At 33.4% G+C, this 16727-nt stretch overlaps 1 protein-coding gene across 16 annotated transcripts in view; it reads right to left on the minus strand.

Annotated features, from left to right (window-relative positions):
* PPFIA2 (PTPRF interacting protein alpha 2) overlaps positions 1-16727 on the minus strand; it is a 497171-nt gene that overhangs the window by 173786 nt on the left and 306658 nt on the right. For 14 of the 16 annotated variants that reach the window (XM_058424785.1, XM_032170842.2, XM_058424778.1 and 11 more), the window contains 2 exons: positions 15239-15403; positions 10015-10089 (listed from right to left, as the gene is read on the minus strand). In XM_058424785.1, coding sequence (XP_058280768.1) covers positions 10015-10089; positions 15239-15403 — 240 coding nt within the window. The remainder of the gene's footprint in view (positions 1-10014; positions 10090-15238; positions 15404-16727) is intronic. The other 2 variants (XM_058424781.1, XM_032170850.2) reach the window with 1 other exon arrangement.

The following is a 16727-nucleotide window of genomic DNA, read 5'->3' on the forward strand; positions in this document are numbered from 1 at the left end:
TTTCCCATTATAATAAGGCTATCACTCAATACTGTCCAGAATCATTCAGCATATACTCTCTCCTTCCCTTCGTTGCTGAATTTCTCAAGAGTATTATCTTCTTTCATTTATCTGAACTCATACATTCTTTTAATCGCAGCTATTCTACTTTCATTAGAGTTTACTGCAACTATCTCTGTAAAAATTTCCAGTGACCTCTTAACTATAAGTGAAATCATTTCATATCAGACATAATCCTCCATGCCTTCATGAAACATTGAACATCTCCAATCTTTATGCTTAAAACTCTCTCTCTCTCTCTCTCTCTCTCTCAATATCTTGCTCACTATTGCTATCTCTCATTTGGTTCAGTGACTCTTGACTTGCTTGAGTCTCATAGCTCTCCTTCCTTCATTCCAGCCTTTTGCTTTTAGAATAGCTTCCACATTTGCCTGTATCTATTCACCTTTTCCAGTTTTCCATTTATTTCCATGCATTTAACAAAATACTAGTTGTTAACTTAACTCGAAGGATTTGGGGGATGATTACATGGAATAATGTAAGTGATGCAATGGCTATGATCCATGGGCCTGTAATGCCCCCAAAATGTGTGTTGCTGCCTCTAGCTCCTTTCAACATCCTGATGCAATATTTTTCTAAATGTGAATGGTACTTAATATGCCCATGCAAGTTCTTTAATTTTTCCTTAGGAAAATAGACTTCAGAGATAAAGCTGGTTGTAGATGAGGTACAATAATTGTTAATTTCCTTGGAAAATTCTAATTGAAAGTTGGTAAATTCAGTGGTTGGAATAAGTACGCACAGAGTACAGGCAATAAAAATATAGTTCAGCCTGCAACTACACTTGCCAGTTCTTTTTATGTATAATGCAATCATGTGGAAAGGCTTTTAAAATAAGCATGCCTGTGTATTCACTGCAAAGTAGTCTGTCAATTGAATTTTTACGGGTGCTTCTGAATAATCAATTTGGTCTGGCTTAATTAAATAATTTTAAAAGTGTACAGGTTTCTGATAAAAGAGGATGTAATCTATTTATTCCCTCTTGTACTTCCCTTTATTGTGCTTTTTTTGTGGCTTTCCAATTTTAAGCAATAACAACAATACCCTGCAAAATAAATAAATAAATAAAGACTTTATTGTATTTTCTGTGTCTAAATTGTCTGGGATCACTTTTTTAGGACAATGGCCTGGAACATGTATTCAACGTTAACAATCCAATCTGCCTAGGTGGGGCCACTCAAAAAGGTCTAAAATTACAACACATTTTCATTATGTATATATTTATTTACAACATTTTGATTTTTAAAATTTATATTTGCCATTACTAAAAGAACATAGAAATGCCACGCTAAGTAATACCTGTGCTCTACTCAGTGCTGTATTTTCTGACACTGTCCCCTCGATTCTTTTAAGATCATGAACATTCTTTTAAATCTATCTTTTTTTTTTTTTTTTTTTTTTTTTGAGACAGAGTCTCCCTCTGTCGCCCAGGCTGGAGTGCAGTGGCGCAATCTCGGTTCACTGCGAGCTCCGCCTCCCGGGTTCACGCCATTCTCCTGCCTCAGCCTCTCTGAGTAGCTGGGACTACAGGCGCCCGCCACCACGCCCGGCTAATTTTTTGTATTTTTTTTTTTTTAGTAGAGACGGGGTTTCACCGTGGTCTCGATCTCCTGACCTCGTGATCCGCCCGCCTCGGCCTCCCAAAGTGCTGGGATTACAAGCGTGAGCCACCGCACCAGGCCTTAAATCTATCTTTAAACACAGTACGTTGACCATCTAATACATTTTTTACCTTTAACTTTTTAAGATACCATTAGTTTATAAAACCGAAAATCCAATCATATCCCTTCTCTTCCTAAAAATTCTGTTGGCTCACTGCTGTCTGAAGGACAAAGCCCAGCTCTAGCTACCCCTCACTCAGATCTGCCTCTCTCTGTTGCCTCTTCCCCAATCCTACCTCTACCTGCTTCTATTTTCTTTCTCCAAGTCCATCTGGTGAGGTCTTTATAGTCACTTTTGTAGCATCATCTGTTCTTCCTATTCATACCCCTACAATGAATTCCTCCCTTTGGTAATATTACTAAACCTTGTACCTACTTTTATTATCACATTAGTCATACTGTATTATAATTACATTTACTATGATAAAACAAGATAAAAAATTAGTATTGTTTTATCATTTTTAAATGTGCCCTTTAAGTACTACTCAATGGCATAAAGTACATTCACATTGTTAAGCAACTGTTACCATCATCCATCTTCAGAACTTCATTCATCTTCCCAAACTGAAATTCTGTACACATTAAATACTAACTCTTCATTATAATTGCTTTTTAACAAATAAGGTCTCGCTTTGTTGCTGAGGCTGGTCTCACACTCCTGAGTTCAAGCGACCCACCTGCCTCAGTGTAATGAGTAGGTGGGATTTCAAATATATGCCACCACACCCAGCTTACAATTACTTTTTAACAGGTCTATCTCACGTACTGGCCTTCAGAGCAGAACTAACTTTTTTTTTTTTTTTCAATAGAGTCTGGCTCTGTCACCCAGGTTGGAGTGCAGTGGCGTGATATTGGCTCACTGCAACCTCTGCCTTCCAGGTTCAAGCAATTCTCCTGCCTCAGATTCCTGAGTAGCTGGGATTACAGGCACGCGCCACCATGCCCAGATGATTTTTGTATAGAGACGGGGTTTCACCATGTAGGTCAGGCTGGTCTTGAACTCCTGACCTCATGATCCGCCCACCTCAGCCTCCCAAAGTGCTGGGATCACAGGTGTGAGCCACCACGCCTGGCCAGAACTAACTTTTTACAAATATGAGTTTGTTAACATATTTATACCCAGTACTTAATGAAATGCCAGGCAAATGGAAGATGCCCAATAAGTATTTGTTAAAGTAACATGATTAAAATAACATATTATATTATTATGCTAACCAAATGCATCAAATTATGCCAACTTTCCAGCCTTTTGCCACCTCAACCTTACACTTTACCAAAAAACAAAACATTAACCAAAAAAACACCAAAACATACCTTTAATGGTTTTCACTTTACCAAAAATTAAAAAAAAAAAACAAAACAGAAAAAAACCCATAATATTACCTTTAGTGCTTTCTCATTTCATAAAGCATAAAAATCTACAAATTTTTAGCCCTTCAGAATCTGGATGCCATCAACCTCTTTACCCTCCTCTTCTGTATCTTTTCACCCCCTGACTCTTATCAACACAACATTCTTTATTCCTGAAACAGGCAGTTTCAGATTTTCTTAATCATTCTGTCTCCTCAGCCTGAAATACTTCCCACAGTTTTGAAGTCAAATCATAGCCTTCCTTCAAGGATACGCTCAAATGCTGTCTTTTTAGGTTGAAGTCTTCGATGCTTTGGCACAGAATACCCTTCTTCTCTGTTCCCTTCTGTATTTTGCTTGTGCCTATATTTTGTATTTAGTTAGTTTTGCACTAAATTACATCTTAGTTATATGTATATACGTCTATCTCTTTCACTAGAGGACAAGTTACATGAAAATTTACTTAATACCTCATTTATTTTCTTTCTTTCCATTTCTTCCTTTCAGAGACTCTCAAAATTTCTGCACATGGTAGAGATTAATTAATTAAATTGAAAGAAGAAACAACTTGTTCATTTGATACATATGATCAACATATTGCTGTTTATTGAGCATACTGAATATTGCTCAAATGGTTCATTAAGAGAATAGTCAAAGAACAACATGAAAACACTAGTCAGAATGAAGTGTATATAATGCAATTTGACAAACATATATTGATCAAGAGGTTCATATCACTGTTACTGAGTGAAATAAATCTAAAGGAGAGAGATTAAGTCTATTTTCTCAGTAAACTAACTACATAGGCTTACACAAGTATAAAATTAACCCTAATACTTGTTGAACAGTCATAATACAGGCTGAAGTAATGAGCTTTAGCCATTAATTAATGAGCCTGTTGGCAAATAATTATAAAATAGTTCATTAAAGAGGTGACATCTGAGCTTGAGCTTAAATGAGAAAACATGTTTTCAACGAGTGATTTGGGGTTGTGCAGGTATTCCAGGGAAGACTTTAGCATAAGTAAGATTTAGAGTTAGGAAAAATGTTGGCTTCTTTAAAAAGCAATACACTCTATGACTTAAGGCCTCAGAATGACTCAGGCAGAGCAGTAGGGGTGGTGGAGTTAAAGTAGAATCTGTAGGTTAGGAACACTGAAGAAGTTTTTGATGGTATGTTACAAGTCTATGTAATATATATCACTATATTGTTAACATATATTAATATAGCATAATAGATCATTATGTTATCAGTGTATTAATATGGCATATATCATATACAAGTATATAATACAGATGAGAACATATTACAAAAATAATCATTATAATTGGGGCTTCACTTAGCAAGTTTAACCTTGCAGAATTACACAGCAAAAGAGATAAGCAATAAGAATAGATAAAAGCCTACTGTAATATTTCAGGTGAGAATGCATGAAGACCTGAAATATTGTAATTTTAATGCATACAGAAAAAGATGAGAGTAAACAGATATGTGGAACATTATAGACAGAATTATAAACATAAATTGAAACAACCTGAAAGCAGAGAATTAAGACAAATTCAAAGATAAATACATTTTCAGGTAGGAGGGAATAGTAGCACATTAGGAGAAATAACTTCTCTGGTCTCATCTGTAAAATAGTAGTAGTATGTACTTTCCAGCATTAGTGTACTGACATATATATATTTAGCAATAAATATTAATTATTATTACTATTCAGTGCTCCATAAAATGATCTAGTATTGATGTCATTATGCACAATAAAATCTGACTCTAAAACAACTTTATTATTTTATTTGTTTATAAGAATAATGAAAAGTTATTAAAATTTCAAACACTACAGAAACATATGGTATATATACTTGCAAACAATGGAGAAAACAAATAATAACAGTTTGGTGCTTATATCTAAAACTTTTTCTATTCCTGTCATAATGAATTATTATTATTATTTATATTTGAAAAATATTGAGGTTATTCTATGCAACTTCATTCTTTTTACATAGCAGAATGTTTTGGGGCTTTTTCCAGAAAAGAACATATAGTAGTTTTGTATTCTTTTTAATGAGGCAACTCACTTTATTACATTAATATGCCATATAGAATCTAAGAGGACATCAGGAAAACTAGATGGCATTTCAGACCCACCAGAACATAAGGCACTTTTGTGTAAATTAGAAAATGTACTCCTTATAGGTGGCTATGTCCTCTGGTGCATGTCTGGATTAGCAAACCCTGAGCTATATCTCAGCTCCCACTGCCCCCCTGCTGGAAATTTGTAGGACAGAATAATCTATACAATCATTAACAAAGCCCTGTGGAAATGCCAAAGGGATTTTTGAAATCTTTTGTGGAGCTCAGAAGAGTATATAAACCTTGAGCTATAGATTTTAGTTTCTTTTCTAGAGAAGTCATGGTTGAATTCCCGGATGTCTGGGAAGAATAGATGAGGGATCGATGAAAGAGATTATATGAAGAAAAGACATTAGGAGGCGATAACTCCAAACCCATCTGTGAGAATAAGACAAGTGGTGGTGGTGGGGGGAGGAGAGAGAGAAAGAGAGAGAGAGAGAGAGAGACTCTCTTTATATATAATAATGATAGACAGATGAGAGAGTAAAGTCTATTAAAATGATATAATGATGATAGAATAAACTGTATGGTCTTTTCAGATTCTACATATGCATATATACGTATGTATGAATATATCAAGATATCATTCACAATCTAAATCTCTTCTCTTAATTCTCCGTTCTGAATTTGGGAATTGAATTAATTCAGAAAAAAATGTTTGGGTAAGATTTTATATCTAAACTGTCACTGTAACAACCAGAAACTCAGGAACCAAGCAGATTATCATAATGTAGCACCCTTACTCTTCAAGATGGCAATATGAACTCAGAAAACAAATGGATTTGAATGTTAAGGGACACTTATAAATACATTTTAAATTTAATTTAAAATCAGAAATGTTGCTGGGTGTGGTGGCTCACATCTGAAATCTCAGTGCTTTGGGAGGCCAAGTTGGGCAGACTGACCCCTGGAGTTAAAGACCTGCCTGGGCAACATGGCAAAACTCCATCTCTACAAAGAATACAAAAAAAAAAAAAAAAAATTGGCTGGGCATGGTGGCATGCAACTGTAGTCCTAGCTACTTGTAAGGCTGAGGCTTGAGGATCACCTGAGGCTAAGAGGTGGAGGCTGCAATGAGGCTTGATCGTGCCACTGCACTCCAGCCTAGGCAACAGAGTGAGACCCTGTCTAAAAAAAAAAAAAAAAAGTTAAATCTGATGCATCAAATAAAAGTTTCTCCAGGTCCTTGCTCATTTAGCCATATGCAGGACTTTTGTTCTGGTTCCTGATTATTTTCATCTATATTATATATTTTTGTTTGGCTCTTAATAATTTTTTAAACTTTCTTTTTCATGAAAATTTACTCTTTTTTAAAAAACTATCTTCTTCAGTTATTACCTCCAACATTCAAAAGTCACCTAGTTCTTATCCTAAAGCTGCTAATAGTATGAATTTTTCTAAATGTATTTTGTCAGGTTTCTAAATATATCTTCTTATCATCAATGCACGATGCTTTACTTACAGTGATTTCTTATACCAATTGCTGTTACTATAGAGAATCAAGAACTCAAACTGCAAGTATCTTCTGATTTTTTTGTATTTCATTTTGAAATATCAATTTTATTAAAAAGTTAAAGTTGACTCTTTTCTAATTACTCTCTTAAAAGAATCACTATTTATAAGCGATTTATTATTAGAAGACTAAAGTAAATTTTCTTTATCGCTGGGCTTGTGAATTTCTAAATAGGGATTCCAGTTAAGCCACATGGACATTAGTTAAAATCAACAACAAAACCAATATGGAAGTTAATAATGAGCACAATAATTACTAACAGACATGATTTTTACTTATGCAAGTGACTCTTATTTGTACAAATGATTTTAAACAAAACAAATGGCATTCAGAAAAGTCTGCAGTAGATACACAGGAATGCTAAAAAGTAAAAATTTATTTTATCTATGTAAAATCAATCAAATGTACCGCACTGCCTATAGGAGACTATAATAATACTTGAGGGATAAAACTATATTCCAGAAAACAGTCATAAATCTTTTCTCCACTTTTGTTCTCAAGGGCTGCTGTTCAATTTTATGTATAATTGAAGTAACTACTTAGTTGCTATTTCTGGAGCAAATTTTCAGAGCCTTACTTTGAGGCGGAGTCTTGCTGTGTTGCCCTGGCTGGAGTGCAGTGGTGTCATCTCGGCTCACTGCAAGCTTCACCTCCAGGGTTCACGCCATTCTCCTGCCTCAGCCTCCCGAGTAGCTGGGAACTACAGGCGCCCACCACCACGCCCGGCTAATTTTTTGTATTTTTAGTAGAGACAGGGTTTCACCGTGTTAGCCAGGATGGTCTTGATTGATCTCCGGACCTCATGATCCACCCGCCTCGGCCTCCCAAAGTGCTGGGATTACAGGCATGAGCCACCGCGCCTGCCCTATGGGACACTTTCATTTCAGCTTACTTTAGCCAAGTGGTCTCATCACACCTTTGTTTATGACAAACAGAAATTCTATCACGGTCATATTAAGCCATGCTTTTATATTAGTAGCCACCAAACTTTTTGTTTGTTTGCCCTTATCAATGAAATATTTTGAGAAATGCATCCAGAATGAATGTATATTTTATCACACATAAAAATCACAACTAACATTAATAAAATATAATATGAATACACATTTTACATTTTTTTCCTGATAGTTCCAGGAACAAGTACACCCCATCCTGAAGATAATTTATCAACCCCATCTCTTTAAAAGACTGCATACTCCTTGTCATTACCTATTATTTCAGAGGTTCTTTTCTTCTGTGATGACTGAGAGGTACCAATCTCTTATTTCTTTTTTTTTTTTTTCCAAACTATCCTGTTTACTAAGCTGAATCTGGTCATCGAAAAGCTTTCTTTCCTTTTTAAAAGTGGCTATTTCATCATTTATGCTTTTAACACTACTAGTCTTTAATTCACATAGAATTTACTCTCCTACTAGCTGAAAGTCCATTATTTCTAAAGGTTAAATTGTTATGGCTGGGACAAACAAAAGCATATATACACTCATTTAATTAATCTAGCTTATTTTGAAGATCAAAAGAGTGGCTGGGCACGGTGGCTCACGTGTGTAATCCCAGCACTTTGGGAGGCCAAGGTGGGTGAATCACCAGGTCAGGAATTCAAGACCAGCCTGACCAATATGGTGAAATCCCGTCTCTACTAAAAATACAAAAATTACCCGGGGGTGGTGGCACATGCCTGTAATCCCAGCTACTTGGGACGCCGAGGCAGGAGAATCGCTTGAACCCAGCAGGCAGAGGTTGGAGTGAGCCAAGATCACACCAATGTACTCCAGCCTGGGTGACAGAGCAAGACTCCATCTCAAAACAAAAACAAAAACAAAACAAAACAAAAAATAAAGGAGTTTGTACTGAGAAGATTAACTGAGTGGTTTGAAAATGTGTATTTGTCTGTATGCATAATGTGTATGCAAACATTATCTTGTTATAAATCCCTTTATAAGACTTATCTTTACTGATATTAGCCTCATATATTTTTATAAATCTATTTATATTTACTTATTTTTTATTGATCCATAATAGATGTACATACTTCGGGGGTACTTGTGATAATTTGATACATTCATATAATGTGTAAAGATCAAAGCAGGTTATTTGGAATATCCATCACAGTAACTATTTATGTTTACTTTTTACTGGGAACATTTAAATTCTGTCTTCTAGCTATTTTGAAATGTATGTTAGATTAATGTTAACTATAACCAACCTACTGATCTAGATCTATGGAACACTAGGTCATATTTCTTCTATCTAACTGAAAATTTGTACCCATTAATCAACCCTCTTCATTATTCCCTCCCCTCTACCCTTGGTTATTTAAAAGTAGGAAGATTTTGTTAATTTATATTAGTATGTCCAATACTAGTAATACCAATATTACATTACTGGAATAAACTTGTAGGAAAAATGTAGCCTTATAAATGTCAGAGAAAAAGAGAGATGGGACTATTTTAATGGCTGACACAGGTTAAATTTCTCTCTCTCTCTCTCTCTCTCTCCATATATATATGTGTAAAATTTTATTTTATCTATGTAATATCAATAAAATGTACCACATTGTCTATAGGAGACTATAATAATACTTCAGGGATAAAACTATATACACATATAGTTTTATATCTCGGGTATTATATATATACATATATAGAGAGAGAGACAAACAAATATAGATAGATAGATACATGTATATATAAACAAATTTATTTACTCTCTATATATGCCTAATTATCCGAGATAATTTGTGTGTTAAAACCCAAGAGAAGTAAAATCTTCCGAAGATAAAATAACTCTTTAAATCTTAAAAAGATGATTGAAAATACTTTTTTGGGGGTTGTGAATAGTAGCAGAAGTGGATTCAGTGATGTCACTAAATATGAGAACAGTGCTTTTAGAAGATAAGAATAGGCAGGACCTGAGGGGAAGTATATCTCTCCAAGGAGTTCACTTTTATTTGTAGCATTTTCTAAGTTTAACAGTTATTTGATATGTGTTCCAATTTTGAGCTGTGTTTTCTTTCTTGAAAGGACTGACGTTCTGCCTGCAGTCTTTCTAAATCTTCATCTCACTAGCTCACATGTCACTAGCTCTTGATTATTTTCCTTTGGTCTAGTAGTGACACATATAAATAACCAAAAACCAGAAAACAAGACTCTGGCAACTAATTTCAACAAGCCTTGTTCAATGGCATAGACAGAATGTAATCTATTTTTTGTGACAGTTATAATAAAAGTGACGTGAAACACAAGGGATGTAATGTCAGCGATATTGCACCTCAAAAGAGGAGAAAGTGTGGCATGTTACCTCCTGATTAGCAGCAGCTAGTTCTTCTTCCAGTGCAGAGACTCTTTCTAAAGAAACCCTCAGTCGCTCCCTTACCTAGAAGAAAAATCAAAATATGTGCAGTAATGTCCATCCCATACATATTAAACTGTGCTGAATCCATAATTAACATCATCAGAGACAGTTGATTTGGCAAATTATTAAAGTATTTATATCCCTACGTGCTCAGAATACTAAATCTGGCAGAAATACAATGAATGCATTGTCACCTCTTATTGTCACTGTATCAAGGGATTTCCTAGTAAGCAAATCCTTTTGGTAGTTCCCTGATAGAGCTTCAGGTGGTGTTGGAGATTGACTTGTCTTGCTCTGAATTCTGATTCATAGTAAGTGGAGACAAAGTTTAAAAGTATATTATGAATTCATCTAAAAAACAGTCACTGTTTAAGCATGACAAATAGGAAAAAAAATACCCCACCTTTTTCTCTACTTCCGTAAAATAAGAAGTGAATTTTCATTTGGTACTTAGTATCTAATTTCAAAAATTATTTGCCTGAAGGAAAGGCCTTTTAGAACCTGAAAAATGTTCTTTGCTTCTCTGTTTTTTATTAATTAGAGGTCTACTTTGTTTTTGAGGAATTGTAAAGTACTTAAGTATCTTGGAATTTCCAACTAGCTTCCAGATACCAAAGGTTAAACCATTGTATTTTATAGAACAAAAATCTCTGTATATTTTAGTTTGAAAGTCATAATTTATACTTGTTTCTTACATAACTGAAACTCAAAGAAGTATTTCTTTGATTCTTGCTTTCTTAGAACTTTGTTTTAGTTGTTATATGTTTAGATCTATATATATGTCCTGATATATATATAAAAAACAATTCAGAGAAATATTGCTGAATTAAAATGAATGACTATAGCAGTTTAATTTTCCTTAAAAAATCAAAAAACTTTATAGCTTTAACTTAAGATGCAATTCATGGTGGGTTTTCGATTATTTATAAATTAACATAGATTTTTCATGGGATTGCTACACTATTTGTGCAGTTAAGATGTGTTTTAACATATAATTATATTCCTACGAGCTTTCATTTTGTTAACTTACTGACAGTATATTTTAATAAATGGTATTTTTCTCCTCTAATAAGATTTAACTGGGAATATACAATAAATTTATAAAATATGTAAAAACCTAGATACATAAGAAATTTAATTGGAATTATAATATTATTTTTCCAGTTAGCAAACAAACAAAAAGTCAGTAATGTCCTATTAACCTAGAATCCAATTAGGAATTTTTAAGAATCTCAATCACATTTTAATATTATATTACAATACCATGTATATTCAGATTAATGGATGCATTTAATTCGTGAAATAGACCTTGAGTCAGCAATAAAAATATCCAAGTAGGGGTTTTAATATTAATTATATTTTGTTATGCTCAAATTCTCTAAAAACAGTAATACACACATAAATGGAGACTTGATGTCTAAAAGAGTTGCACAGGATCTTTCATCACATTGAGCTAGAGATTAACTGCCAAGTATCATTCCTGTTAGACAAATATCCAATTGTTAACAAAATACATAGAATTCATACTGATTAATAACCAAACACTAGTTACATAGCAGGAAATCTTTGATGATTTGATTTGGAGAATACTTTTTTATGAATTTTGAATACATGAAAAAGAAGCAAATATCCCGAAGCCATGAAAATGAGCAGGACAGCTGATGTGTGGAATGCATATATCAAAAAATGTTTCAACAGACGTGTGATGTTTAACAGAGATTCCCATATTCTAAAATACCAACTGTAAAATACAGGTGTTCTAAAGAAAGCCTAGTAAACCTGGTTGATGAGAAGAGCAATATGAAGCAATCTAAATATGTTAATAATCTCACCATACACAACATTGATCATATCACACTTAAACTGCTGTAGAGAGAGGAAGTTACCATATTTTAAAATATTGACACATTAAAATTTTTCTAAAAGTCATTCACATCATGTAAGAAATGGTTGAATCTAGACTACATGGTAGGTTAACATATCTTTCTTTCTTTTGCAAACTTAAACTCTTAGAACTGCTCCAAACTGTTTTCTATTTACTACAAGTTAAGCATTTATATTTTCATTATAGTGAGTTTTTAAGGAGTAAAAGTTATTGAATTTATCCAGCAATATGAAAATGAAATCATCTTTCATATATTTAGAATAGTGATTTACAAATTGAGATTATGTTGTCTGAAATAATAAATCTAAAACTGTTTTACAAGAAAATAAAAAAAATTCTGAATATATTTTGAGTTATGTTATAAATTTAAAAATTGATGCTGTGAATATCAATAATGCAAACTGAAATTAATATAAGGCAGGGTTGCATTTGGGGTATTATCACTCCTACAACAGAAAATATTCTTGTGGAAATCTCCTCAGACCAGAAGCTCTAATTCATTTTTGACACTAAGATATTTGATAATAAAAATATATAGGGAAGGCATATATATTTAATTTGTTTTGGTTTACATTTCCTATACATGTCTGATATGTTATTTTTAAATAGTCAATGATTTCTGAGTAATTGAAAAACACAAGTATATTTCTCATGTTCTCCAACCCATGGAATTGGTAAATATATTGTAGAGTAATTTCAAAATTACTGATAATCTTAGCTAATTATGAATATTCCATGCTACAACTTGGTGGCTATATAAATAATTGGACATTAATAATGAAAATTATGAATCACTGCAACTATCTACAGCTATGCTCAATCCTTGTAGAGTTTATTTACTTCTGCATATGTACTAATCCCTCTATGATAAAGCTGTTTGTTTCTTGTCCCCACGGCATGGTTAATTGCATCTTTTTCTGACTTTCTATATATATATATATAGTATTACTTGTTTATATATCTATATCCACATCCCTCCTCATCCCTGCGAGAAGCTGTGAGTTACTCTTAGGGAAATTGTCTATGAAGGCACTTAGACACATATGAGTCCCTCGATAACTAAATGAAATGCTATTGTAAACAAGCATCTGGATCAACAGTAAAACCAACATATTTACTTGGTTTGAAAGTTTTATCAAATGCTGATGTTTACTCCTGCTAATAATAATATTCATAAATGTTCACTGAGGACTTGCCACATGCTAAGCACTGGCTGAAAGCTTTGCATATCAGATCACTTCTAATCCTCATGACGTCTCTGAGGTCAGTACTAGGATTATCTTAATTCAAGATAACAGGTAATTGATGCTTTGAGAATGAATGGTGCAGTCACTTATCCAGATCTGTCTGACTCCAGAGCCCCAACTCATTTCTTCTTTAGGCCACTGAGCATTACTTGTTGATAATTAGTCCAGTTGTCCCTGAACTCACCAATGTTGAGAATACCTATGGTGAGTTAGTACATATTATTATAGCTCCTAGGGCCATACGATGGAACAACTCATATAGTTATACTAAACCCACTGAACTTCTATAAAGTAAATTATTTCTAGATTATGTTGTACAACAACCATTTTTTTCTTAAATGTACTCACATGACCAGGCTATTTGTCTTAAATGCTGTTTATTATCTCTATTCTGATAAAGAACCATTCTTTTGTAAAAGCATCCCTCACTTAAGTGATATGGGAATGCTTATAGGGACCATCTCAAATCATACCTTCTCTAGTACCTTCATTTAAGTCACTTAAAACTATTGAATTTTCTCTGAACAGGTCCTTCTCTTCTTACAGCTCTGGGTTATTTTCTGTGTGGGTCCTGCTGCTTAGAGTATCTTTCTCTGCTTAAAAAACCCTTAATCATTCTTTAATACCTAGATCAAATGCCACCCTTTCTTGAAGACATCCTTGTCTTTGTCATTACTCACACAGTCACAACCTTTTCTGTGGCTACATATTGTGATTGAAATACATCTGTTTTGAATTGTTTTTCATTGATATGTGAATTCCTAGCACTAACTCTGAACTTCTCAGTCATAATGAGAATATCTTATTTATCTCTGTGTGTCAAACATCTGCCATGGAGTCTGACACATACTAAAAATTCTATACATATAAACTCTTGCAAATTCTTAGCACTTTTATAAAAAGAGGAAATATAATATGAAACAAAATATTGAATATTAATTATTTGATGTCATATTTAGCAAGAATTTTTATATAATAGTCATTTCTGTTTTATTCAAAATAATTCTGTTACTAGTTGCCTCTCGTTGCTAAATAAAAATGAGATACAATTTCTTCTTAATACTCTAGAAGACAGAATTATAGTTATCCTTACGTACACACTCCACATAATCCCCTGTTCTCAGAACATCTGAAAGACCAATGATAAAAATATAAATGTATATAAATATTAAATAGAACAAAAATATTTGCATGCTTAAAAACTAGATATAACTAGGAAATAATCCCTAGTTTGGATTTTCATGCTCAGAACTTGTCAGATACTTTACAATGAAGTGTCCCAATTTCCACTCTAACTCCTAAAGCTTTATTAATTTTTAAAAGTTCAGTCTTTGAAATTTCACGAAATTGAAATCACGTCATAAGCCTTGCTAATCTCCTAAGGATATTATCATCATATTGGTTTATATATGTCAGTAGAACTTATTTGAGTAACAGCTGAGAGAAGCTTACAGCTACTTTTAAAAATATCTAAACACAGGTTTTTCTACTAATACCTTATGATGTTATATGCAGAGAATCTTCAAGTGAATATTTAAAACTATGATATTAGAGACATTAGAAAATCAGATGCTTCTAAACTAAATGTCTAAAAGTTAAAGTACATACAATTTGCATTTCAAAATACATATAATTTTCAGTTAGTGGTCTCTTATTTTGGAATCTATAGAGAAAGACCAGGGTGAGAGAGAGAGGTGGGGGTGGGGGGAGAGAGAGAGAGAGAGAGAGGCTCAATAATAATATTAAATGATATAACATTTTGAATGCCATCTGAAGTAGGGCTATAATGTACCATAATAGAAGTCTAATTCTGATAAGCCATAGTTTCAGTGGTTTAGAAAAAGAAGATGTTTATGAATATTACCAACATCCACACAGTAATCCATTTTCACTTTTAAAAAATGATTTTTCATATAACTCAAAAGTGTTCTTCAATTGACTGACTTTAGGAGTCAGGTGAGTCAATGAATGAAGACAAAGAGCTTGATGCTGATGACAGAAGTGTAGTTAAGCTTGAACTCTTTTGTCTATACTATACCTTTTCATCCAAGGCCTTGTGGTGCTCAAACAAAGATTTCAGTGCCTTGAGAACTTCAACTTCGCTGGATACTCCTGAGGGAGACTGGGCTTGCCGTTTTACCACCGTCATTCTTAGTGACCTTTCATGTCGTGACACAAGGCACTCCAAATGCTCCAGTAATAGCTATTGGGTTTAACAGAAAATGCAATTATCTTATGAATACAAGTCATAAATACTTACAAATGACTTCCCCCTTAAATTATTGCAGGCTTATCTAATGTTAGCTGCAGGTTACACTGCAAGCAGTACCAAAGAAGCACAGACCTGTTTAAAGCAGGGTTTATAAAATACATTAAAGATAAATTGTATTGGATCATACAACAAGTTACTGAGTTTAAAAATGTAATGCAAATGTAATGCAGTCCTTTAGCAAATGTAATAATTTCAGTATGAATTCAGCAGAAATAGAACACTTGGGAAAATATGTATGATAATGATGAAAGAACATTGCTTGATGCATCATGATCTTTTTAGAGGATGATAGTGAAAGTCAACATTTATTTCATTTACATATGGCCATTAAAATTATTTGAATTAAATAAAATGAGCATAATCATTATAATGTTACTTTAACTTAATCACATGGTTTTATTCACAATTATTCTTTAGATTAATTATAGAAAAATATATGCAACCAATTAGAACATAGTAACTGAGATTCTCAATTGTCAGTTCAGGAAAGGAAGTTAAGGATATAGTTTTAAATTGTCTATCTTAGAATCTATGATTTCCCAGGGTAGCCTCTGGGGCCATGACAGAGGTGGAGGGAAAGTCCCTTAAGAGTTCCCAGGCTGTTTCAGGCTTTACACTCTTAGCTTTTTCCAGAGGAGTTCTGCTTTGAAATGTTTTGTGAATTGGGGCTTCATATCTGCTTTCATTTCAAAAGGAAGTTCTACTGCTAAAAAACAAAGATACGTGGAAGAAAATCAGAAATTGCTTGATTATTATCAGTTATTATAATTTTACTAGTGAAGAACCACACACAATTGGTAAGCATTATAGGAAAGGTCTTCGGAAGCATAGTGAAAAGCATAGGCTAACAAGTGGTGTCTACTTATGCAAAATAAAGAAGAAAATAAAGCCGAAATTACTCAAACAAAAGATTTAAAAACAGATATAAGACACTGAAGGTGGAAAGAATAAAGAAAACAACTTTCTCTTTTTCTTTTCAAGATATTTTCTAAAAGTTTAACTGTAATGAAAAATTTTGGTTTTCACTATACCACTGTTAGATTCAGTGTCACATATTAGTATCATATTTTTTGGTTGATTTCTCTACATTTGCTGTCACTAATTATGACTCAAAATGTTAGAAAATTTTGCCATTATTGGGCACAAAGAACACCAGTATCTGAGACACTAAACATACATAAATCAGTAGATAAGAGTCACATTTAAGGGTCAAAATAATCGCCGGGCATGGTGGCTCACGCCTGTAATCCTAGCA

Source organism: Hylobates moloch, unplaced genomic scaffold (assembly GCF_009828535.3).
Source record: "Hylobates moloch isolate HMO894 unplaced genomic scaffold, HMol_V3 SCAFFOLD_12, whole genome shotgun sequence".
Taxonomy (NCBI): Eukaryota; Metazoa; Chordata; class Mammalia; order Primates; family Hylobatidae; genus Hylobates; species Hylobates moloch.